The sequence below is a fragment of the Macaca nemestrina genome, chromosome 19, assembly GCF_043159975.1.
Source record: "Macaca nemestrina isolate mMacNem1 chromosome 19, mMacNem.hap1, whole genome shotgun sequence".
NCBI classification, from domain to species: domain Eukaryota; kingdom Metazoa; phylum Chordata; class Mammalia; order Primates; family Cercopithecidae; genus Macaca; species Macaca nemestrina.
In genome coordinates this window covers 5,446,574-5,474,081 of record NC_092143.1, presented here as the reverse complement: position 1 = coordinate 5,474,081, position 27,508 = coordinate 5,446,574, and the positions used below count along the sequence as shown (strand labels likewise).

At 36.1% G+C, this 27,508-nt stretch overlaps 1 protein-coding gene across 7 annotated transcripts in view; it reads left to right on the top strand.

Annotated features, from left to right (window-relative positions):
- Positions 1-27,508, top strand: part of LOC105489328 (zinc finger protein 407) — a 508,962-nt gene that overhangs the window by 252,492 nt on the left and 228,962 nt on the right. For all 7 annotated transcript variants that reach the window (XM_071085176.1, XM_011754065.3, XM_011754066.3 and 4 more), the window contains 2 exons: positions 17,258-17,424; positions 21,086-21,169. In XM_071085176.1, coding sequence (XP_070941277.1) covers positions 17,258-17,424; positions 21,086-21,169 — 251 coding nt within the window. The remainder of the gene's footprint in view (positions 1-17,257; positions 17,425-21,085; positions 21,170-27,508) is intronic.

The following is a 27,508-nucleotide window of genomic DNA, read 5'->3' as shown; positions in this document are numbered from 1 at the left end:
AAAAGAGAATATGGCCAGGTACAGTGGCTAGCACCTATAATCTCAACATTTTGGGAGATCGAGGCTGGAGGATTGCTTGAGCCCAGGAGTTTGAGACCAGCCTGGGCAACATTGCAAGACCCTGTCTCTTTTAAAAAATAAACTAATCCATCAGGTGTGGGGGTGCGGGCCTGTGAACCTAGCTTCCCGGAAGGAGGATCCCTTGAGCCTGGGAGTTCAAGGATGCAGTGAGTTATGATTATACCATCACATTCTAGCCTTGGCAGCAAAGCAAGACCCCGTCTCTTAAAAAAAAAAAAAAAAAAAAAAAAAAAAAAAAAAAAAAGAAGAAGAAGATTCATAGGTCTTCATCACCCAGACCACTTTGAATGCTTTTATTTGTATGAAAATCACATGCCTATATTTGTTGAGAAGTGTGTAATTGTTAAATAACTAAAGTTTGACCCAGAATAATTTGTAACTTAGGTGCTAAATTGCAGAACCTCTTTATTATTATTATTATTATTATTATTAGGGCTTAGACAAGTAAAAAATGAAATCATCTATTTTCAGCAAATTCATAATATTTATACAGATACAGTTTACTCATAATCTTTCTGCCAACATTTCTGTTGCTGCCAAAGTAAGTTTTAAACCATGTTTTTAGATTCATCAAAACGTATCAGTGTATTAGTTCTCTAAATTTTGTTTTGGGTATCATGGTGGGGATAAGAGATATGTTAATTAATGTCAGATGACTTTTCAGCATTCTTTCATCTCAGTGTTGTGGTTTTATAGGACTGTGATAAGTCATTGGCATTTCATTCATTTGATGGACTATTGCAAAAATATTCATTATAAGACATGGCAGCTATAAAAACAGTAATACTTATGTATTACCATTATGTTTTGTGTGATTGTGTTTCATATTTTATAAATGAAACTGTTTAGCTTAAAAGACACTATTATATTTCTGAATTATTTCAGAGGTCATACTACAAATACAGACACATGAATAAGTGTGTTAAAATGGTTCAGCCTTAAAAATGTACCTTGGGAGCAGTCACCTTTCCCCATCCCTTGTGTCCACCTCTTTTTATATGGCCTGTAATCCTAGGGTGGAAAAACCTGATTGGACCTCCAGCAAGTACTCGGATGTTAATCAGCCCTAGTGTGCAAGACAGAAAAGCTGACAGTCCAAAACTGCACTTGAAGCTGAGACAGACTGTCAGTCTTCAGGAATGGTGGGGAATGGCCTATTTATGTAATCAGATACTAAACCTGGGAGGAAGCTGTCAGGCACATTCTTGTTGTGTAAGCAGCAGGCAAACTGTGCTTTATCTGACAGACAGTGTGTAAATCTGTCCATGCAAAAATCCAAATGTTTAGTTAGCTTCTAGTCACTGTAATAATCTGCTTATTTTCGTCTGCTAGAGCAATGACATCACTTAGCGGAATGTGCTGCAGACAGAAGGCCCAGATAAGGCTATGTTAGTGTCAGTCACTCATTCCTTGATTGGCAAGGAGATAAATAGGAATTTACTTGAGGTTTGCTTTCAACTAAAAGAATAGACAACATGTTCAGGACAGGAATAACTTTATTTAGCTTGGCTATTTTACATCTGAAGGAAATGGATAGAATACATTGTATCTAATTATAGCTTCTGGGAACAAGTAGCTTACCATATCAATAACGATTAAATAATTGTGCCCAAAGGGCATCTTCTTTGAATTCTTAGGATGTTTCTACTGCTCTATATATTTAGTTATTTCATTGACTTTTATATGTGTTATATTCAATACCCTTTCATGTTTTTCATTTAAAAAATACTTTTATTTCATTGTTTTCTTACTGTAAATGGTAATGATTTTGTGAATGTGGATATTTAACTATGAATCTGTAAGTTAAATCCTACTCTTGAGGATAAATTGAAGTTTTTAATTCTAAATTTATGGCTTTCAAGTCCCATACAGTTACAGATTAATTCAGTGGTTTCATAGGTGCTTAGTGAGAATAGAATATCTTTCCATGATTTAAAGATTAATATTTCATTAGATATTAATTGTGAATAGTATTTTCTTTGATACTCACCCCCTGGATAAGCCTTAGAACTTTAGGAATTTTCTTTAAAGTTCTGTAAAATTGTTTAAATTTGTTATTAAAATCTTCATTTTGGTTTTATCCAATACGTAATTCCTTTGTTAACTACAAATAATGGATGGAAACAATGTTGGTTATTTTAAGCAGTGAGGAAACCTAGGTCCTAGAGCAGAGTATTTTATGACCAGCAGCTTTACAGAACGCACACTGGAGCTCTCACTCGGGAAAGCTGGCTGCAAGTTGGATTGAGTGTGGCACACACAGTTCCCTGGGTCTGCAGATGCTGTTAAGTAGCCAGATATGTCTGGGAGCAGCCAAATGTTTTTCTGAGAATTTTAACAACAGTGATAGGAGAGAAATAAAAAAAAAACTAAATCATACATTTATGAAACACTGATGTTAACCTTACAGAATAAATGTATAATTGCAGTTCTGCTGTTTTTACTATAAAGCTGTAGCTGTTTTTTTGTTTTATTTGCCCAAGTACCAAGATATAAAATGCATTTATGTAGTACTATGTGGACGTTATGTATTACTTTAATACATGATAGTGGCTCCACATAATTTGTCAAATTTTAATTGGTTTTGTCACTTGTCAAATCTACCAAATTGTCAAATAAATTTATTTTAGAATCATACATCCTAAAATTTGATAATTCTAAAGTTTTTCTTCTTTAGCTTTGCTTCCCTTTTACCAACTCTTATTCATCCTATTAGTCCCTGGTCAGATCTATGTTAATTCAGGTAAAAGTTAGAATTCAGTCAGAGAACTTGTTTACTTTGTAGTAATTAAAATGTGTTAATATTTTTTGCCTCTGTTGTTCCCCAGAGGAAATGTTTCTCATTATCTTTCACTTGTTTTTTTGTTTTTGTTTTTGAGATGAAGTTTCATTCTTGTTGCCCAGGCTGGAACGCAGTGGCACGATCTTGGCTCATTGCAACCTCCGCCTCCCGGGTTCAAGTGATTCTCCTGCTTCAGCCTCCCAAGTAGCTGGGACTACAGGCACACGCCACCACGCCTGGCTATTTTTTATATTTTTAGTAGGGATGGGGTTTCACCATGTTGATCAGGCTGGTCTTGAACTCCTGTCCTCAGGTGATCCACCCATCTTGGCCTCCCAAAGTGCTGGGATTACAGGTGTGAGCCACCGCACCCGGCTCGCTTGGGTTTTTATTCTAAGTTTTTCATACTTCCACCTCTTCTGCTCGTAAGTGACATTGTACGTACTCCTTAGTGCTTGATTGCATATTATTTTGAAGAATAATAAATATCAGTAACTAATACAAACTTATTTACTATGCAAAATATTAGAAATTTGGGGAGCTATACAACACAGATCTACATATTTCACGAGGTGTTTGTCAACATGAGAACAAGTGCTTCTTCTGTCTTTTCCCACCTCCAGTTCTTAGCTCTTTTGTTTTTGTGAATAGCATCATGTGAATTCCAGTGGAATGTTTTGTCCTTATCTTTTGGTTATTTATACACCATAAGTCTCCTTTTATTTGACTAGTTGCCAGTCTAGATTTTATGAAAAGAAAACAAAACCATTCTTTATATTGCTACTGTCTTTTCATGAAGGATTTTTCAGACCGCAGCGAATTTAAGGACCAGAGGTTATTTTACTGAAGACAACACCTCTGTCCTGTTTTTCTACTCTGGTCTCACAATCTTCGATGAGACTTTCCAGTTTAGTAATTGAGCACCTACCATATGTAAGCATGATGGCACCTAATTAGGGTATTGGCTACACCATGTATTCTCTATTCTTTTGCTGTTACTATTCCACCACCTTTGCATGTCTGTACTTCTGGTTTTATAGTATTGTAAAGTTATACCTGGCAGTGTAATTTATTGTAATGTTACTTTCTTATTATTTTATTTTTACTATCTTAGACAAATTTAATAATAAAGAAACATTCAAACCTCTGTCTCCTGAAAGTCAGGTCTTTTTATTCCTGAGGATAATTAGGTAGCGTTTGGGCGCATATAGACTCTATGGGCAGAAAATAGGACTGAGATAGAATTTTTCACTAATTATGACAGTTGGTTAGGCTGCAGCCAGATAGATTGATCACTTTTTTCAAAGATTACTCTTTGATTACCCTTTTCGTTGGAACCCTGCCTTCTTCTTCTGGAGAGGCGTAACCTTTGGTAACATGCCTTCACAAGTTTGAGAGTCATGCTACACCTTGTCCTAGGACTGGATTTGGTATAAGGTTAGTGGAAATTAGAATTATAGGATTTTATTATTGGATCATACTTTGAAGATAATTTATTCTAACTCGACTGACATGTAGAAATTAAGGCTGAAAAAACAAGTAAGCTGCCACTGTCACACAGCTGAGGTGGTGTCAGACTTGGTATCCCTTGCACTTCTGTGGCATGACCTCCTTCAAGCAGTTCGGTTTCCAGTTTTGAATATGTCATTGGGAACATAACTTATCAGAACAATTCTCATGACATCCTGAGCCTTTGATAAAATTTAATTATGTAAAATTACTGAGTTTTATGAACACTTCTTAATCCATAATTTTTCTGACCTTACCGATAGGCACTGTGAATGATACGGAATAATGAAAATCAAAATATATGTCCTTGCATTCTTTAGAATTATTTAGGGAGTGTGTGAATATGAAAGTAGAAAATAATTGAAGTGTTAATGTTTATGAGACAGTGTTGTGTCAACTTGTGAGTGGCAAATAAGATCTCTGTAAGATGAGGATGCTTGTGTAATGTAGAAAATACAAGTGAAATCATAAGGAAAGATAGGGCATTAGAGAAAGCCTGTCTGGTCTCTAAAGTTTGCTGATATATTTTTTCCATTGAGCACCTAGAACCATATCCTATAATATGGTGATTGTGTTGTTGCTCACTGCAAAGAGAAGATTCTTTAATTGTAATGAACATTATCTATAATTAGCTGTCAGCTCCATAGCAGGGTGTATTAATATGAGGTCCCTGCATCTGTGAATACTTGAACCATCTCTTAAAGCCTCCGCTCCCATCTTTGCGCGGGTGCTGTACTCACCACTCACCTGGGACTCTCCTTAGGCACCTGGCCAGGTACTTGGCCAATACTCAGAGCTAACTGTGGTGTTGCTTTTACTGCTTTTCCTTCTCAGAGCCAAAAGAGGAGTTGTTGTCATTTGTGTGTGTGTAATTTCTTGGACATTAGTTCATTTCCATCTGAAAAATTTTTTTTAAAAAGGGACAGTAGAAATATAAACAGTTATGTGGTTTTGTTTTCTTTTTATCATGTCTAAACTAGCAAGCGATTTAACTTTCATTTTTGTTCTTGCCCATAATTGAAAAAGTCCCTTTTATTGTTAACCTCATTTTGATAGCTTCAGTTAATTCTGTATGTTAGCTTCCCTAACACTATACTTAATGCCAAATATAAATGTGTTTTATCACCTACATCCTTCCAGTCAGTTTTGGTTATGCACTTAATAATATTATAAAGAAATTTAGTTTAATATTTTGAATGCTGGAAGGTACATAATAAATGATAATGTTATTCCACATGGCCTTTTGTTGCAGGTATTGGAAAATTAGTATAAATGATCTATATCCAGTATTTATTGATGTCTATCTGAATTTATCTTTTCAAAATAACTTAGAATATCTGAGAAGTAGATTAAATCTGCAAATCTGTTTTGTAAAAAATTCATAATTGCACACATCTAACTTTAAAAATAATTTTCTTTTATAGCAAAAGTAAGCTAAATTAATATGTAATTGCCTTGCTCTTTGAGATTTTTCCCCAACGCTACCTCACATATGTGTGTATTCTCTAGTTTTATTTGTGTTTCATTGCCAGTTATCTCGAAGACATTGCTTAGTGGGGACATGTGTCAGAAACAGTGAAAAACTTGCTAGTATTTTATTAACTACTTATTCTCAGTTGCATCACAATAACTTTAAAACCATAAAACTTGTTTTTATGTTAATTCAATCTTTGTATTTTCCCTTGAACTTGTGATTTACCAAGGAACAAATCAGCTCCCTACAACATGATCTTTCAGTATGTCTGTATGTCAGAATATTGTGATTTAAAGCAAGCTGTGATCTATATCGGGCTCTACCGTGTCTATGTTGAATTAGTACTGACTAAAATCACGTCTTGGTGATGCTCCGGTGCACAAGTGCCCCAAGATATTTACTCTGCAAGGGTAGTGTAACTGCAGCTCTTTGGACTGAGGTCTCGGAAAGGGTCAGTTTTGTACTGAACTCTGGGATTACTGGGCAATACATCTCAACCTTTCTAGCTAATCTTACCTTGAGCTCAAATGGTTCCTTAGATCATCCTGACATGCTAGAAGGCCGAGATGATGACAAAGTCCAAGACAATGAAATGCCTAAGTGTGGAAAGCTGCCCTTCCTAACTGCGGCAAATCACACACAGTCACCATCAGAGAGGACAGTCTGTTCTAAATCTAGCATGTGTACTCCAATTTCTAGAAATTATAGATCCATAATAGATAATAAAGACCTATAGGATAAGTTGGCAAACATACCATATTTGATCATATATCAGTTGTATGAGTCTATGAAACACTGTTGGATATTTCAAGAACCAATTTTGTGAGAAATTATATATAATTTAAAAAATTATTGGTATGGAATTTAAACTTGTTTGGTAGAAATATTATTTTATTCATTGATGTTTAGTGTAGAAGTGGGCCTTGTGGCATGTACCTGTAGTCCCAGCTGCTCTAGAGGCTGAAGCTGGAGGATCCCTAGAGCCCCCGTGTTTGAGACCAGCCTTGAAACCGTAGTGAAACCCTGTGTCTACCACAAAAAAAAAAAAAAAAAGAAAGAAAGAAATTTAATCTACTATAGTTTGAATCTTGCATAAAATCACATTACAGATTAACAATAAATAGTGATGGTTGCCATCCCTTAACTAATGTCCCAAGTTCAGAGAGTTAAGTACACTGGTGTCAGTTAATGGTTCTAACAGGGTTCTAGTATTAATAAATTGAAGCCCCACGTGTTTTGTGTCTAATGCAGACACTGTTTATGCTCAGCCATGTTGTCTCTGGCATGTGAACTTTGTTTAGAAAACTACTATTGTTTTTAAACTGTGCGATATACGATAGACCTTTTCTGGAGAGTTTGACCTGGCAGGAATTGCTGGCAAGAAACTGTGACTTTCTTATTGCTGTTTTAAACAGTTTGTGAAATAATTATCTTAATTTATATTGATAGAGCACCGATGATGTGGACTGTAATGCAAAGTTGAACACGTGTCCTATGCCCAATGTTGTAGAAATACTGACTTGAATACATACCAGGAATGAAAATTCCATGGTCCTTCTGAGGCTCTTGGAGGCTGCCCAAGGCTAGACACTGACTAGCTGCTTTTTCCTCACCAGCATGAGTATCTGACTGCAAACGTGATTTCTGAACCTGTGACATGAAATGAACTGAGCAGTACTGTTCTTATGAAACCATCGGGTTTATTAGTAAAGGGTTTGGAGTAGTTTGCTCTATGCAGATATACAGTGTTTTTCTATAATGTATGTTTTTACTAGTAAAATTTTATACAGTAATATTAATGAAATATTTTCTAGTCATACTATTATATCACTACAGTATAAACTCCTTACTAGGTTTTTCCAATCTCTGTGCATATCAGTTTCCTGATGAGTTAGACTGTGATAATAAGTTGAATTGGGACAGGTTTTGTTCATAGCTTCCATTAATATGCCAGATCTGTTTAGTATATTGAAATTTAAAATAAAATAATGTGACTAGAGTTGATTTTGTAGTTGATTTATTTTTTATTTATACTTTTCTTTTTTCTGTAAGCCTGTTTTTGGTTTTATGGGTAAAATCCATCGTCATATTTGTTAATTCTAGAATGAATAGTCATCTTAAAATAGTGTCATCTTAAAAGTTACTAAAACATTTTCCATTGACATGCAAATGAAACAGAGGTTCTCAGCTCTCTGAAATAACATTTTGTATCATGTATAGGTATATAGCTTGAAACATAGCAGCCTTGCTATAGCTAACATGCTGTTTAGTACATTACTTGGCCACATGTTAAAATGATGTCATCATAAATCTTAGATGAGGGCATTGTTATAGGAGGTTTTTCCATAGACATATGCGTATTTGTGGGTTGTATGCATATGTACTGTATCTTTTTGATCATGGGCACCTGGGAAAGATAAGGCTGCATTTAGCTCCTTAGAAAATTATAGTCAAATAATTGTGAAAAGTAAGCACGAAGAGAGATAGGAAAGAAAAAGAACAAAGAAGAGATTGTTGGTTGCTTTTGTCATCTATACCAAAGCCAAACTTCTTTAATTATCAAGAGCATTTTAATCTGACTTTTAAAATTGTGCAACTTGATTGCTCGTCCTATGTAGCATGTTCCCCTACAGCCCCTGTGAACATGGGTGGCTCACTGCTCATGCATACCACTTGGCTGCCTGGGCCCCAGAGTTTGTCTCAGTAACTGCTGTTTCCGTCACACCACCTGGCTGTGTCCTTGAGACTTGTCTGAAGCCCCATCTTAACAGTAAAGCCTTTGTCAACTATTTCAGTCTATGTGTATTGACCCTTTTTCTGAACATCTTTTAAAACTTTTTAAAAAGTCCCACATAGTATGGGGTTCTGATGTCTCATTATTTCAGTGACATTAGTGTTGACCATTGAGTCATAGGCTCCTTTTGGGGAGGAGTGGATGTATTTTATTTATTTATAGGTTTGTACATAGCATGGATCATTGCTAGACACACAGTAAATTCCCGAACATAATCTCTTATTGGTTGGTTGATAGAGAAGTAGCTGAACTATAATAATTTGAAGATTGTTAGAATTGTGTAGCAAATGTCCAAAGATTAAAAGTTAAGGCATTTGGAATGAAGGCGTAAGTGGGGATTGAAATGCATTTTATCTTTTTACCTCAAATTATGTACATCAGTAAGGATGATGACTTAAAAGAAATTCTCTTTATTTGTTCTTTAAACAGTAATATTAGTCCAATGTTAGTAACTACTATTTTAACTTTCCTTACATAAATCCAGTGGCTTTTTACCGAACCTGAAGCAATAAAATTTCATTTAGCTCAGACTAGAGAACTGTGGCAATTTAATATACGTCTTCTTCTCCCGGACTTGACTTCTATGGTTAGTTAGAATTGTTTCAACTTTCCAAGCCTTCCAGCCCTGCCGTACAGTTGAAAGGGGCTAGTTTTAAAAAGGACAGGGCAGCCTCTGACTGGAATGGGTCTCATATGCAGTATAATTCCTTCCACCTGTTCTTCTCATGTTGAAGTTTTAAAGCTGTGCAAGAAACATGAATCAGTTCAGAACTAAACCAACTTCTTGGACCCTGAGATTGGAGCTTAGTGGACCTTTGTGTGCCTACAACATTCGATGTGGGTCCTTTTACCCTGTGTAGATGGGGGTTTCTTTAGGTTCAGAAGTGGGGGCATTTGACCTATCACCCAATCGGGCAATTGGTCAACTGCAGCTTCCAGGCCAGAGTAGGCCCACTGCGTGTTTCTGTCAAGTTGTATTGGAACACAGCCGCATTAATTTGTTTATGTTGCTTTTGTGCTACAACAGCAGAGTTAAGTAGTTGTATCAAAGACCTTACGACCACCAAAGTTGAAAATATTTACTCTCTGGTCCTTTACATTGTTTCCTAACCCCTTATCTAAGATACTATTGTGCTGGTAAGTATCGGATGTATAGTGCCTGGTATATTGGGGAAAATTTCAGCTAAAATTAATTTGGTTGGTCAGAGTTGATGGTCTCTTTGACAAAGAAAAATTTCATAGCAAAGAGATTTTGAAAGATGAAATGAGGTCTTTGAGGGCACAGCAATTGTAATCATTGAATGTTTTCTTTTAGAATGAGTCATTCTCTTGGTTCTTAGTAGACTGAGGCAGCCTGGGGTTAATATTCTGCTTAATGCTCCTCCCAGAAGTTATTTTGACAAAAAGCTTTTTAACCCTTGAATTGAACTGAAAGGGCTAGAAAAATATGTTTCACAGCTTTTAGAACCTGAGTGATATGTTAAGAGGTATAAAAATGACAGTCTTTGGCATGAGGTGAGGTTAAATTTCTTTTCCAACTAGCTAACAAGGATCTAGCCTGTTAATTAGGCTAATTATCACCTGTTCAGGGCAAAAATGCACTCAAGACTCTTGGCTTAAGTAGGAGACTCCCTGGTGAACTGTTTAAAAGCCCTCAGGGGAGGTTTTTCAACTTTCATCTTGAAGCCACACTAGAGCCTTCAGAGTTGAATTTAGTAAATGAAACCTTTCTATTCTTAGGTCTTTGTGGCTTCTTAGTATGAATTATGCTCACACTTTATATATAATCTGAAACAAGGAACTCTCAAAGTCTACTCTAACTTAAATGATCTCGATATTAGTATTATCATGGAACATTTTTGGTATCTGAATGTAACTTCATTCATTGAGCAAGGTTTTTATTTAGCCTTTGTACACACACATGTACACACACAAATATTTGGAAGGAAATGGTCAAAGATGACTGGTCTTGACAGTTACTGTTATTTAGCTATTAGTGTACATTTTTGATTATTAAATTTCTAGATAGTATTGGGAAATTTTTATTTTCCATCTAAAGTTGCATGTTAAATTTAAGCACGATATCATATTTTGAAACTTCATAGAAATATGATGAACAGGGTTACTGTGGAATTATTTGGGTATATTTAATGTGGTTCTAGTGTCCATGTTGTATGAAAGTGTACTTAAAATCTAAAAGCAGTATTGTAATTTCACTCAGATGTTTCCTGGGCCCAAAATCCTGTAAGTATCTCACAATTATGATGCTTATAGATACGGAATTTGTTACTGTGGCAGGGTTTTGTGAATGTCTTCATTTTGCTTTCTGGTCTTTTGGGACACTTTCTAAGCACACGGCGCTCCTGTGAGTCAGTGGCGCATGGTGGCCTCTCAGCAGTGCTCGTCCCTCTGTGCCTTCTGTGTGCTGCGTTCTTCACAAAAGTGATGGTTTTCAGGTACATTTGCAGCTCTGAAGAAATTCAGATGGGAACCCTTCTAGGCAAAGACCTATTCATTTTCATTCCCTCTCTTAGTATATTATCATAAATTATTAAATTATTATCTTTAAAAAAGGCTTTTATTTCAAAGAAACTGCCTGTAAATTGGAAGTCTTTGAGCAACATAGAAATTGTTATAAACTTCATTAGTACATTGAGCTATTTTGCTATGAATTATGTAAATCTCGCATTGTTTTCATAGTTCTATATTTTGTTTATTCAAAAAGATAAGCAATCCCTGTCAATTACATATTTTTAACATTAGTGTAGTTTTACAGTAATTTTTAGTCAATCAACACCTTTTTGTCACAGTTTTAGAAGATAATGATCACATAATTTTTAAATACTTTGATAAAATTTAGCTCACTCTTTTATTAAAATGTCATTTGGAGCATACCAGATCTTTCTCATTGGTGTGGCTTTTGTAGATATGAGTTTGTCTCATCTACTGATTTGAAAAGACTGGTCCAAGTTATATAGAGAAGATAAGATATTATTTGATTGTCTTAATTAAAATATTTTGAATAACAAAAATTTTCAAAAATAAAGGAAGCACTCTGGAAGATATTAACATATAGTCATATTTTTTACAAATTTCTTTTTTTTTTTTGGAAACAGAGTCTCAGAGTCTCACTTTGCTGCCCAGGCTGGAGTGCAGTGGTGTGATCTCAGCTCACTGCAACCTCTGTTTTCTGGGTTCAAGCGATTCTCCTGCCTCAGCCTCTGGAGTAGCTGGGACTACAGGCCCGTGGCACCACGCCTAGCTAATTTTTGTATTTTTAGTAGAGACCGGGTTTCACTATATTGGTCAGGCTGGAGAGTTCTTTCTTTTTAAAAACAAAATGTTAGAACTTCAGTTAGCACTGTGCTGCTGTCAGCCCGGCCCCCGTCCACAGAGTGATCAGTGATGGTGATGAGACCTTCATGCTTCTGCACATGGACGACCTAGGTTTAGATATTTAATGCTGTTTATTTTGTTGCAACATTTTATATAAATGATAGAGTTTCACGCCCAACTTGCTTTTTAATACAATCACCTTTTTGAGATTTTAAAAAATCCGTACTAATAAAGGTAGCCCTAGTTTATTCATTTCCACTGTATTATAATATTCCATTCTGTGATTAAATTCATTGTTTGTCTACTCACAACCTGATGGATATTTAAGATTGTTTAAATTTTAATAGGGGAGATATTTTTTGCATGCTCATGTGTGCACAGCTTCTCAATAGTATATGTCTAGACTGGACCTACTGGGGTGAAAGGTAACTTTACCTGAGATATATTCAACTTTAAAAAACATTGTAAAGCAATTATACTCCAAAATTATCCTGCATTGGTGACACTTGGAAACAACATAAAGATATACTGACCGGACGCGGTGGCTCACGCCTGTAATCCCAGCACTTTGGGAGGCTGAGACAGGCAGATCACGAGGTCAGGAGATGGAGACCATTGTGGCCAACATGGTGAAACCCTATCTCTACTAAAATACAAAAAAATAGCCAGGCATGGTGGTGCATGCCTCTAGTCCCAGCTACTTGGGAGGCTGAGGCAGGGGAATCACTTGAACCGGGAGGCAGAGGTTGCAGTGAGCTGAGATCGGGACACTGTACTCCAGCCTGGCAACAGAGTGAGATTTCGTCTCAAAAAAAAAAAGAAAAGATATCCTAGTGACTCCTCTTACTGTTAAAAAATAAAGTAATAAACCACTTTTATTAAAATACCTGTATCTTTGTATATGTGAGATTATTAAAATACCTGTATCTTTATATATGTGAGATGTGTGCAGATTTTTCATTAAGTTTTTAATAGCAGAATTAATGCTTTGCCTAAAGGATATAAAAGAATTTAAATAACACTTAATAATGTATTTTGAAAAAGATTAGTAAAAAATCACCTTTTTAGGTACTTACCATAGTAATATGGAAACATAAGGTTATAGATATAACTGAAATTATACATTATATATTTTTGACATAACTTGTCTGATATTTAGACATTCAAAAATAGAAAAATGCTCTAACACAGAGTTTCTTTAAGGCCAAAATATCTATTAGGACAGTGCTATTAATCCTATAATCATAATTCAGTTCCCTGCTTATTCTTTAGATTAACTTTATTCATGACATCTAGCAACACCAGGTGAGAGTTTCTAGTCATTGTCATATAGCTGACAATGAGAATATTTAGTATTCTGTCTTCAAAATTTTTCAGTCTGAAGATGTGGATTTTCATTTTGGCTCCGTTATTATCAATCATATAATGAAAGAATTTCAGAGAAGAAATACTTTGGCATGTGCTGAGCACCCTGGCTTGCACCTCTGCTCCCTGATTTTAACAGGTAGCTGAGCTAAGGCCAGAGTCAGCCCACATTTGGTAGGGTGCTAATGAAAAAACAACACACATAGTATTAAAGAAAGAAACCTCTCATAAATATTTCAAGAATACTAGAAAAAGTGCTTAGAATTTTAGGAACCCCTTATTTAATTTAGAAATCCTGCCAGGCGAGGTGGCTGAAGCCTGTAATCCCAACAGGAGGACTGCTTGTACACACCAGGAGGTCCCGAGGCCGCAGTGAGCGATGATCATGCCACTGCCCTCCAGCCTAGGTGACAGGGTAAGACCCTGGCTCTTAAAAAAAAAAAAAAAAAAAAAAAAAAACAAGGAATTCTTTTAAATTTATGCTAGAAGACTAACTCTTAACTGACTTCCATATCATAGCTACCTGCATGAGAAAGGGCCTTATTCCAAAAGTTTAGTGTAATAGACATCTCAGTCCCAGGAACTCTGTAATGAAAACACCTGCTGAGAGGACACTAAAGGTATTATGTAGAACATTTAATGTTTACCCATGTTGCTCTTGATAAGTCTGGATCCATTTTGATTTCTTTTGCTTGTGACTTTTTTTCCTTTTGAATCCTTTAAGATCTCTTTATATCCAAGAGAAACATCTAGTGAAGTCCAAGGAAAGGGAAGATAAGAAATTGCCCTTTTTCATTTCAATTCTGGTAGCACTGTTTGGCGTTTTGAACTTGTAGTAAGCATTGCAGAGTCGCTGTTACCTAAGAACTGCAAATGGTGTTGAAGCCCAGCTCTCTCTTCTGGGCTTCAATTTTCTGGGCCGCAAGAACAAGGGTGAACCATATACCATCATATTCTTATGCATGCTTGTGTTACATACCCTCTTAGATGGTAATCTTTACGTAATTACTAATTATTCATCTTTGTACATCCTTCACCTGACCTATAAAACAATCTTCACTAGCAAACTTTTGCAAAACAGACCTCTTTAATACACTGTAAATTCAGTTATGCAAGAAATCTCTCCGGGAAGTCCACCATGTGGGGATAGAAGAGCATTGAAAACATTGAATCAGCCTCGGGTAAGCCACAGGTCTTGGCCCTATCCCTGGTGCCTGGAGGGGCATCTCCGTGGGGGTGGCAGGTGAGGAGGAGTCACAGCCAGCGAGGCCTGTCAGCACCTTTGCCTCCTAGCTCTGGGACTGTGCATCTCCCGTCTCTGACACCCTCCCAGCTAGCTCTGCATTTCCAGTTGTCACCTATTTTTAAATGTCTAAATTAAATGCCACCTCTGGGAAGCCTTCTCTTATCTGTCTGCCCTGCTAATTGCTCTTCTTTTAAATGTATAATGGCATTTAATTTTTTTTCTGGCATTAAGTTTATTTTTGTGAATGATTTTTCTCTTAGTAGCCTATAATTTCCTTGAAAGCCAAACCTGACTCCTCTCTTCCTTTGATTTCTCTGTGCTGTGTGGAACAGTGTGTTGGGGACAGTGGGTGTTCAGGTGTTTCTGCTGTCCAGCCAGAACACACACTGATGTCCCTCTTCTTGCAGGGTTCACCCGGCAAGACAGAGCCGTGTGCATTATTAGCTCAGGTTTCGCCTGGGAGGTTCCTCGTGATAGACTTCCTGTTGGTCCCCAGGAGGACCAGGATCCTTGGGTGATGGTAGAGGTCTTACTGAGTTGCTGTGTGAAGGCAAATATTTTAGAATATTTGAGACTCAGAATTTGTGTAGTTCCAGGAAACACCCCATTGTTAAGTACATCTTGATCTTTATAAGGACAGTTCACATAGGTAATACCGGTTCTTTTTGAAGCGCCAGAATGAACTTATTTATTTTCGTAAAGCAAATTGTAGAACACATGAGGTTTCCTGAAAGTCAAGTGGTAGTCTTAGTTCTTTGTTATCTGGCTTTTGTCATTTCACGACAGGCACAAGCTTTAGTTTAACATTTTTATTACACAGGAATAATAGAGTACATATATTGAGGTTTCATAGATGTAATTTTGTTAAATGTACATCACAGTAGATTTAAAAATGAGGGATTTATTTTGTCATTCATAAAGTTGTAATACAGTCTGGAGAAACTATTTGTTAAAAGATAGTATCTACTTAACCTCCTTATTTGTTTCTTGTAGGAGAAGGTTAGAGCCACAATAAATACATGAAGAAATAAGTAGATAGGGGAATTTATCTTGGAAATAAGATCCCTGTCATGGTTTTGAAATGTTAAATGCATGAAGACCCGTCAAAGAGATATACGGACATGATATTTTTTTACAGTGCATTTTCAAGTATTTAGTTATATTTGTCATTCTCTAGTACTAGTAAGTAACGATCCAATGATATAGTAATTTCAAAGTTAGTCCATGTTAATGGGTGTAAATATAGTGTATCTCTTTACATATATTATATAGATAAATAAATTGGCAATTTTAATATTAATGAAGCATTTAACTTATATAGCAATTCTTAAATATTTGACTATTTTTATTTCTATTACACTTAAGAGCTACATTTTAAAAATATAACTATATAGAATAAAAGACAGATTTTTATAAAAGACAATTTTATAATTTGATTCATAGAAATCTGTGATATTCCAAGTGATGAATTTGTTAAGGTAATTCACATTTGCCTCAAAATAGGAAAGTTAATTATTTGGACCCTGGGATTCTTTATCAGCCATCATGGGGCAAAGGAAATTTGTAAAAGCATGGTTAAAGACTCTATGTGAAAGTATACACTCAACATCTCCTTATTCATATCATAATTTAAAGCACAGATAATATTAAACTCATAGTTCTGATTGCATTAAAATGCTAAAATTTATGATAGCCAACCCAAGTTGCCAGACGGTATCTTTTGTGGCATCGTGCTTGTCAACTTGTTATAATATTTTACTGTTGATTATTGAGTTTTACTTTGCTTTTGACTGTTCATTATTCTGAATTAACTGGACAGTATTTTATTAGATACAGGGATTGTTTTAAACTCATTGGAAATACAAAGTAAATGTTAGGAACTATTTCATGAATGCAATTGAACAGGGGCAGAAGATCAAATGGAGGAAGTATTCAAGGTTCTGCTGATGGTTCAGAGTTCCTTTATTATTAAAGGTATTATAAGGTCTTAAATGGTAAACCTGAAATATTGTATAAATACTAATTTGTTATTTTCAGTATTTTTTTTCATAGTGGAAATAGTTAAGGTTTGTTTTTCTCAAAGACTGAGTTTATAAAAATGCATAGTTATGATCTATTTTTATTCTTATCAAAGGAACCTTTTTATGTACCCACATGGTCACACAGAAGGACCCCTGGTTCAGGAAACACCTTTGGGGTTTGCCTTTTCTTCCCTGCAGCTGTAGTGGTGCAGGGCCGCCGGGTGCGTGCAGCAGCGTCCCTGCTCCAGCCGTACTAGCCGCACACCAGCAGACAGCAGGGCTTGTCGGAGTGGTTGAGTATGGATAGCATTTCATTTAGCCTTTGCTCTGACAGCCCATGCCCTGGATAAGTGGTGTAGGCCTGTACAGGTGAAATCTATTCTCACTTTTGCCTCAGGGGTGACTGGACTGTAACAGAATTTTTCAAACCCGTTGGGCCCAACCGCAAAGCAGAGAATAAATGGCTGAAGTGCCAGGCCTCGACAGAAAAATCAATGCCTGGTTATACAGACATGACAGACCAGGCCTGCAGCGCTCCTCGCAGAGGCTGCATGCGCACCGCACCTCCGGGTTCGCACACGCACTGCCTGGGGCCCTCGGTGCTGGTGTGCGGGCTGTATTTACATTGTTTTCTCTCTCCTTCATGCAGGAAATTTACATGCCACTTATGTGATAGAAGTTTCACAGAGAAGTGGGCCCTGAACAACCACATGAAACTCCACACGGGAGAAAAGCCGTTTAAATGTACCTGGCCCACGTGCCATTACTCATTCCTCACAGCCTCCGCCATGAAAGACCACTACAGGACGCACACAGGTGTGCCGCGCCGCCCTCCTGTCCCATGAGGCTGGGCAGAGGTAGACTGGGTGGACTGTGGGGACAGAGGCATTAATTATCCCATCTTCATAGTAATCAATGGAAATGATGTCCTGCTTTAAAATTGTGGTAATTGTATATTTATAGGTATGGTATCATTTCATTATTTTTCAGGGAGAAGGCAATTGTAAAGTGACATTTGTGCTTGCGTGTGAATGTGTTTACATAAAATAAGTTTATATTTAGAAGCTCATTTATGGTGGGTGTATGTATATGTATATATATTTGTATGTGTTTAACGCATCTTTTTAGAAGATCTTTACAGAAGGTCATATGGAGAGTTTAAGTTTTCAAAGAGAATTAGTCTTGTGTTTTGTTACTGATGTAAACGAATTTCCATAATATGTTTGACCATTAGTGAATCTTGGTTTCTCATGTACCATTTTGAGAAACTAGTATTTCTTCTGAGGAGGATACTATCAGATCCAAGAGTTTTTGATAATATATACAAATACTTTGATAATTGATACAAAGATACTAATCCACTTTTAGCTACTGTAATTTTTTTGGAAATTATTAAAAATGTTCAAATTCACGTACATTTCACATCAGAACATGTAACAGAGGGTGTGGAAGTCCCGTGAATTGACAGGCGAAGCAACACTGAGAGTGCATCTTTGATAGGGGTGGTCCCAGAACTCCCAGTTGGGCCCTTGTAAGTGTAAATCCCAGTAAGACCCTATTGTGATGTTTGTGATTTCTTTTTCATAGTCTAAGTCTAGTGGGCCCAAAACTTCCTCACAAGCTTATATTTGAGTCTCTCTCTCTAGCACTATGGCCACATTCCTGTGAGCTGTTTGGTATTTTTTTGGTCTTCTTTCTCTTTACACCTCTCAGAATGTATTTTGTTTCAGGGAAGAAAAAATAATAAATTTTAATCAGCATTCCAAAATGTTCTTCTGATTGCCAAGAATTTTATATTATTGTTAGAAATCATAGGTTAAAAGTTCTTCTCAAGCAGTTTGTGGGAAGCCCAGGCCTCCTTAGCTTCCTTGACAAGGGTGTTGACGATTTAAGGTCTCCAGCCTGCCCTGAGAGATCACTTATATCGAACAGCAGATGAAAAGCCAGTGCAGATGTAATTTATCGTCGGCGTTTCCTTCTAAAGAATAATTGTGGAGACTTGGCTGGATCAATAATATAGATTTTTGTTGTTAGGTCTTGTAGTCTGCACCATAATGAGAGATAGGGGACAGTGGCTGTTTTCTAATAGAAAATAAAGGATTAGTTTCCGTGTCTTTTTACATTTGAATGCAAAATGGCACACTTGAAACTAATTCAAGTTGTTACAAAAAGAAGTCTCCCATTATATCTCTGCTATCATATAAATAGGGCATGCTGAATGAACCCCCTCTAAACTCAGGAAATTTTACCTTTAGTTTTTTTCTTAAAATTTTTTTTCTCAAAAAACACTCCATTTGGCTGCTGATCAACCCTAACACCCCAACCCACTCCAAAAAAAAAAAAAAAATGGCAAGTGAAAATTGAGTTTAGAATGAAAAACAAATCAAGCCACCTAGGCAAATATGATATCCATTGGAGACTAACATCCTGAATAAAATCGTACACATAAAAAAATCAAGGTCACTAATGTATTGAGAATCAAATCACATAGAAAATTAATAATTTTGTGTTTTTGTATGTATAAATCTTACGATAGGGAAAGGAATAAAAATATATAAAAATATATACAGCATATATGTAAATTGCAGCATCTATGCATGTAGAAAATATAAATCTTAAGAGGGATTTTCTATGCTTGTTCATGTTTTTATTTCACAAGATGCAGGCCACAAAGAAGTTCATAAATGACGGAAAGGAAGAATACTTGAATCCAGAAGTCCTAAGATTGCGCTTTCCTCATTAGAAATGTTGCTTATTGAATGATACGGCACTGACACTGCCACTAGCACACACCACCAGATGCGTGTGTGGTGCTGCACACACACTCCTCATACGCACAGCAGGCAGCACCCATGGACCTGCAATGAGGAATTGATTGGAGGGAACGATTTTGCCTCAACATAGAAAACTGTGTTAATGTTAACGAGCAAATTGTCTTGTGGGATTAAAAAAAGTCTACTTTCAGTGTTATTTAATTGATAATACAGCTAGTTAGAAAGATTTATTTCAAATCGATTAAATAATTAAATGAGTGATTATAATTAAACTATTCTTTACAGCCCATCTACTCTATTCTTTCTATATTGAAATAATAATACCAAGGAATAAACTTAGCTGCAAAATAGGAAACTAAAGATAGCAAAAATAGTTAAATTCAGCCTTATTTTTAAAATGATAATAATGAACATTTTAACATACCATACAAAATTAGATTAAGCATAATTTGGTTAAAACTCTCTTGAAGTATATTTGTTCGTTGAAAGTAGAAAAGCCAGTAATGTTCTTAAGTAAAGGGAAGACTCTTTTGATGACTGAATTTTTTCTCCCTATATGTGCTATTTATTAGAACCTTAAAAAGGCAATTATAATTTCCAAAATGCTGCAAGTTAAGTTTCTGTTATGATATACCAAAGGGATTGGGAACAACACAGCCTGACTCTGGCCAAACTCTTGAAAGACTTGTTGCATTAAATGTCTAAATGAGTAAAGTAGGTAAAGATAGATACACATGATTTATTTTATTTCTGGAAAAGCATTTTATAATTTCACTGAATCTCTCTAAGGTTGGCATTTTTCTTCTGTTTTGCCTTTCTTTGTGAGTCTTATGGGATGATCTGCCTAGCTGGCCAGCACTTACTGCCTAAATGTGCTGCAGTGGAAAGATAGATTGCATTTATAAACTGTAGGGCAAATGTTAGCTTGTGTAAAAGTGCTTAAAAAAATGAGCATTTGCACACATTTAACAAATACTAAGTCTGCCAAATCTGTCCCTAAGTGTTGCAAAGGTTTCCAATCCAGAGCTATCATTAAAGATGAATAGTATGAATTTTTGTACAATTTCTTTAGCAATCCCCAGACTTTCTTTTTTATGCCGTAAAAGCGAGAAACATAAACAGCATGGAATTGCTATTGGTGCTAATATAGATTTTATTGTTACTTGGGATCTTCAGCATGTTCAAGGAAACCATTTAATTCATATTATTAAGAAGGAAGTGATTAAGGAAGACCCTAATAGAATCAGGTAGAACCAATTCAATATCCTTAAGTTGTTGGAAAATTCAATCTGTTTTCTTTAAGCAGAACCATATATACTGTATATTAACTATTCCAAGCAATCTTTACCCAGCTCAGAAAGGCCAGATGTATGGGAATTGTAAAAAATCAGGATATGCATAAAAACTGTTCAAGTGCATAAAGCAGCCCCATCTGGAAGACATCTACCAGAAATGAAGTTGTACAAAACCATTCCATTGATAATAAAGCTAATTTTTATGGGTCTGACAAGTATGTAATTATGTTCAGTGGTGCTTTTCAGATTTTATCACAGTCAATAAACCGCAGTGGTAATTTCATTCCCATTTGACATATTTACATGGAAACATTTGATTGGAGGAATTAGTAACCCTGAAAGCCTTGATAGATATGTTTTAATGATCTGTGACCTCCGCAGTCCCTCATCTGTTTATTGTTGCAACAGGCGAGAAGTCGTTTCTGTGTGACCTCTGCGGCTTTGCCGGCGGGACCCGCCACGCCCTCACCAAGCATCGCCGGCAGCACACAGGTCAGTTCCGCGTCTGCACTGGCCCCTTCTCTACAGGAAGGATGGCAAGGCGGCAGACACCCCAACCTCAATTCTTGATGTCGTCAATTACTTTCCTTTTTAATTTTTGTAACATCTGTGCACTTGAAGGTCTACAGATAATTCTAGTCGAATAACATACGATTTTAAATCATCTGTTCTTATATATTTAAAATGTAGACATATTCCATATTTCAAGAAGCAGGTACCCTCAGTAAATTCATGTTAAGTAGAAGTAAAACAGCAGGTTGGCTTCCAAAGATACAGGAGACTATCTTCTCTGTCGGCAAATCTCTGCCTTAGGCCTCGTGGGTGGAAAATGGGGAGTCTTTGTCAGCCAGACTCCCTCTCAGTCATTCTCTCTACCCACCTAGTAGCTAATCACCCGCCTCCCTATTTCGATAGCTACATGTCTACCCCCTCCCTTCCTCTCTGTCTCTGTGCCTACCTCCCTGTCTCCCTCCCCACCCTCCTGTCTGTCAATCCATCTGTGATAGGATTTGAAGTCAATGCTGTTTCAATTGTTCTTGGTATTAAAAATAGAAGACATCAAAAAGCAACATAAGAGTTAATTATGGTCATTGTAGAGGACTTTTTTTTCTCCATATGTACATTCTTGGTGATTTCATTGAAATAAAGTAGATTCCTTGATTAGGAACTATATTAGTCCGTTTTCACACTGCTGATAAATACATACCCGAGACTGGGCAATTTACAAAAGAAAGCGGTTTATTGGACTTAACAGTTCCACTTGGCTGGGGAGACCTCACAATCATGGCGGAAGGTGAAAGGCACATCTTACATGGCGACAGACAAGAGAAGAGAGCTTGCAGAGGGAAACTCCCCTTTTTAAAACCATCAGGTCTTGTCAGACTTATTCACTATCAGGAGAACAGCATGAGGAAGACCTATTGCTATGATTCAGTTACCTCCCACCAGGTCTCTCCCACAACTTGGGAATTTAAGATGAGATTTGGGTGGCGACCCAGCCAAACCATATCAGGAACACTTAAGGATGAAAAGTGTTAAACATTTATCAAATTGTATTACCTACTTTATATAATCTAATGGGTCTTATGAGTAATTATTTTCATAATACTAATTTATGTGTGCCTAGGACAGTGCTGATTTATGGTAGTTTCTTGTAATTATTAATGGAACCACTTTTTACTCTAAAATGTGTCCTAGTTCATATGATAAGTCACTTGATGACAAAATTGGTAACTAAATGTCCTACTTTTCTTTAGGTCTCATGAGAATGGTTGAGTTTGTCAGTCATACTCAAAATGGCATGAAATTAAAATACATAAAATGTGTGATTTATGGTACATTAACGATTCTTGATATGCTGTATTTAACAAGTTAGGTACAAGTAGCTTCATTGCCCAATATGGCATTTGCCAGATCAATGCAAACTAATGCCAGCCATTCCTTTTAGATGTGTGAATATCATTCAGATTTTCAAAAGGGGTATGAATTATTGAGTTAATGGGAAATTCAATGTTTAGCATAATGTTGGAAACATAAACTAAACTTTGAAAACAAAGTCCATTTTAAGTTTATAGAAGCCACCTGTGCATGCATGATTTTAATCCACTGGCTTAAGGATTCAGCATAAGAGATGACAGGAGGGGCCCAGTTAGTGGCAATTGTTCTTGACCACTGTTGTGACGAAGTTGGAAATTGGAAATAGTTATGGTAACAGTATGCTCTTGAGGGCTTTTTTATTCTTAATGTTTTCATTTTATCAGTGCTCAAATTGTTACTGTTTAAATGCCATCGAAGTTCACCTTGTCCCATCTGGTATGGCCCCAGGGAACAACAGACTGCTGTGCCACCTCTGCCAGTGGGCAGGTCAGTGCCCATCGCAGTGGAGACAGGAATGCTCTGATCACGGGCATTCCCAGTGATAGATCGATCAGGAAGCCTGCACTGAGCTGGCACAACTTTATATTTTATGTCAGGTCCAGAGGCTCCTTATTACTTTGCTATTAACTTTATACCATATAGGACAATGTCTCACAGACAGAGGTATCTGTCTTTTTGGCATTTATCTGCCTCTGTAGCACAAATCAAACATGATTCTTTAACACCAAAGTCAGTTCTTAAGACCGTTTGCTTCAACAAAACAGCTAAGCACAACTCAGTCTAGGCACTTAACTTTTATGCTGGATTTAAAATATTTAAGCAACACGCAACCTTTTTCCCCCAAGGCCAGACTTGTATGGTGCATTTGAAATCTATATTTCTCTGATGTATTCCTCTTTGACATGGTTTACCTTTTTACCACAGAGTACCCACGCAAATTATAATCAGCTTGGAAAGGGATAGGTATCAAAAGTGCTCCAAATGGTGTAAATAATTCCTCACCGCAATACAGACTGTCCAGGGAGCTGACACAAAACATCTTCCATTCTGAGATTTACTTTTATCACCTGTCAGGGACCCTTGATTCAAGGGCACAGGAGCAGATCCTCACGTGTGGTTGAACAGTCTTGGCCAGCTTAATAACCACCAGCCCGCCCAGAGGAATGCGAGTGTGTGTTTCCGTGAGACGCGGTCAGCCCATCTGACGGACAGTTGACACACAAAGGACACCGCACTATGACAACAGCCCTTCTGCTGTTCATCCTCTGGCTTTCCTTATCAATGGGGCCTGAGATGCAGTAGGTTTCTTAATGATGATTTGAGCCAAGATTACTGCTTGTAACAGAAAGTGTGAAAAGCCACACAATTTGAACTAATAGGTCCTGTTATGTAAGAGGGAAATAGGAGGAAAGGAAATTTCATCCTTTTCTGCTTTTTGGAAAAGCACATGTACAGGTAGCCCTGTTGACTTACAGATAACATTGTTTGAGAATAGTCAATATCTTTACTTAGATTTTTGCATCCTTTTGCCTTTGAAATGACAAAAGATTTTAAAGCAGCACTTTTACCAATATGCACCAAACCTGTTTGATCAGTCTGCCATCAGTTTTTCCTTAACAGGTATATATCTTTTCATATAATGTATGTCATCTTCAAACCATTAGCAAATATTTAGCAAACTTAAATTCTTATTTCAAATGTGTGATATTTTCTTTCAAACTTTACAATCTAGAAGTCAAGTCTATATTTTTGTCTACATATTGAGACTAACAAATACAAAACTCCTTCTATATTTCTGTAGTGTATTTTCCCGAAGAAATTACCCATAAAAGAGAAGAAGAATTACCAAATTATGTATTAGAGTGATAGTGTTGAATATGTATCTGATTGATGAGTTACAAATTAACTATTATATACAGATTTGAATAATCTGTGGTTGTATAAATTGACATGAACTTAAACTATCAAGAGCTCAGTTGTGTGAGCCTTGCTTAGCATAGGATTTTATGTACCATGATATTTTTGTAGCATTATATTTTTCCCTGTCGTCCTGTATATAATTCAAACTCGCTTAATATTACACAGTGTAATCTATTGTATGGTCAAAGGAAATATGAAAAGACCATTTATAATTTATTACAATATAATACTAGGTTAATGTGAACTATAGAGAATATATATGACATTATTCTTTAGAAGGATTGTTTTTAAATTTAAAATTTGTCACATAAAGATTTTCATGTAAGTTTAAATAAAATGAGCTACATTAAACAGAGTTTTTAAAGAGGTTATGTTAAACTACGAAACCAAGAAAATGAAGCTCAGAGGTCTTAGATGACCTTTAACTTATACCATTGACTTAGGCAGTGGAGTTCATGATGTCATCCTTTTACTCCACTTCAAATATCAGCAGAATCTATGAAAAAATGAATAGTTTGAGGACACCTACCAATACTATTACAATAAACAAAAGAGCAGTGAGTTATAAGGCCAAAACATTTTATAAACACTTAGATTGAATGGAATAAGGAGACATCAGAATATATTTGTGAATTTGCATAATGAACAAAATCTTTTTTTGTTTTTGTTTTTGTTTTTTTCTTTTTCTTTTTGAGACGGAGTCTCGCCCTGTCACCCAGGCTGGAGTGCAGTGGCGCGATCTCAGCTCACTGCAAGCTCCGCCTCCCGGGTTCATGCCATTCTCCTGCCTCAGCCTCCGGAGTAGTTGGGACTACAGGCGCCCGCCACCGTGCCCAGCTAATTTTGAACAAAATGTTTAAATTGCTTGACCACTTAGACTTATATTATTAAAAGTAGAAGATTTATACTACCTACCTAAGTCTTATTTATACAGCTACCGTAATCATAATTGTATTTTGGGGGTATAAAGATGGCACACAGACCAATAGAACAGAATACCATCCAAAAATAGACCTGTGCATCTATTTGTCAATTGTTTTTAAATAAGGCACCATATTTAAAGATAAATTTAACAAATTATGTGTGAAACCCTAATGGTAGAAACGTCAGAACACTGCTGAGAGAAATTGAAGAACACCTGAACAGGGCAATGTACCAAGTTTATAGATCAGACAATTTAATATTATTAGGATTTCCATTTCATTCTCATCGATCAATCCAAATTCCATCAGGCTATTTTTCTTAAAGATGTTGACAAGCTGATATTAAAATTTATACGGAAATTCAAAGGCTTGAAATAAGTCACCAACATTGAGAAAGATAGGAGGATTTACACTTCTTGATGTCAAGACTTCTTATGAAGTTGCAGTAATGAAACTCTTCTGGTATTGGCATCAAGATAGTCAAATGTTTGTCAGTGGAAGACAATGGAGATTACAGAAATAGACCTATACTACATGGTGAATTGAGTTTTTTTTTTACAAAGGAGCAAAGGCAATTTAGTTTTTTCAACGTTCTATGTTGGAGCAGTTGGCTATCTATGTGCAATGAAAATGAATTTTGACCCATACTTTGTACGATATACAAAAATTAACTCAAAATGATCATAATCTAAATGCAAAACTTAAAACTATATAAATTCTAGAAGAAAACATAGGTGAAAATTATTTCTGACTTTGGATTAATGATTTCTTTGATATGACATCAGTAGCCTGATTTATAAAATAAAAAATAACCTGAAAAATTATGTTGATAAATTGAAAACTTTGTAAAGTAAAACTTCTCTTTAAAAGGCACTGTAAACAGACTTAAGATAAATGACAGAGTACATTTAAGTGACCAATTTTATAAATAATTTTTATCCAGAATATGTAAAGAACTTTCAAAACACAATCCTGAGAAAGCAAACAACCATTTAAAAATAAGTCAAAAAGTTGAAGCAGATACTTCCCCAGAGAATATAAAGGTATGGCAGGTGAGAACGTGGAAAGATCCTTGGCACCCTCGGAGGAATGCAGGTGTAAAGCGTTGACTACAACAAGTGTTGGCAGGGATTTGAAGCAAGTCATACATAGCTGGTAGGAATGTAAAATGTTCAGACCACTTTGTGAAACAGTGTGGCAGTTTCTTACAAAACAAAATATATACCTACCATATTATACACATATACCTATCATCCTCCAGGATTTACCCAAGGAATGAGGAAATATATGTTCATATAAAGACTGCATGTGAAGGCTCAGAGAAGATTTATTTGTTGTAGTAGCCAAAAATGGAAACAACCCAAATGTCCTTCAGTAGACAAATGGATGATCAAACTTGGTACACCCGTATAATGGAATACTACTCTGCAATGAAAATAAATGAAGTATTTATACTCATAGTAGCATGGATGAGTCAGAAAATAATTATGCTGAGAGAAAGAGTCCAGATAGTAGAGAATTCATACCATAAGTATGTAGGTACATAAATTTCTAGGAAATGCTAACTAATATAATGGTGACAGAAAGCGTGGTGGCTTGACAAAGGGATGAACAGGGAATTGGGAAGTTAAAAGGAGTCCTTTTGGGGGTGATGGTTGTGTTCATGATCTTGATTGTGGCAGAGTTTCATCAATAACAAAACTTACCAAATGGACGTTTTTGTGTGTCAATTATGCCTCATTGAAGCTGTTTAAAATGCTTTATACATTCGGCCTCATATGGGCAGTCTAGACAGATATAAGTCAAGTTAGTAAAATAATTTATAATAGGTGGCATTTTATCTAGACCAGTGCTTCCTTTGTGTTTCTGTTTGTCATGTGTACTGCACTTTGACATTGATGTGCATTAAATTACTATTTATTTGTTTAAATGAACAAAATCAAATCTTATAGATGCTATGTGTGGGTGTTCATATGATTTCATGATACAGAATATTCCTGTGTCAAATTTGAATAGCTTCAGCTATTTTTTATTCTTATGCAGTATGAATATCATATATTTTCCATCAAATTAAAGCAAAATCTGCCATCATCATAAAAGTAAATTTGTG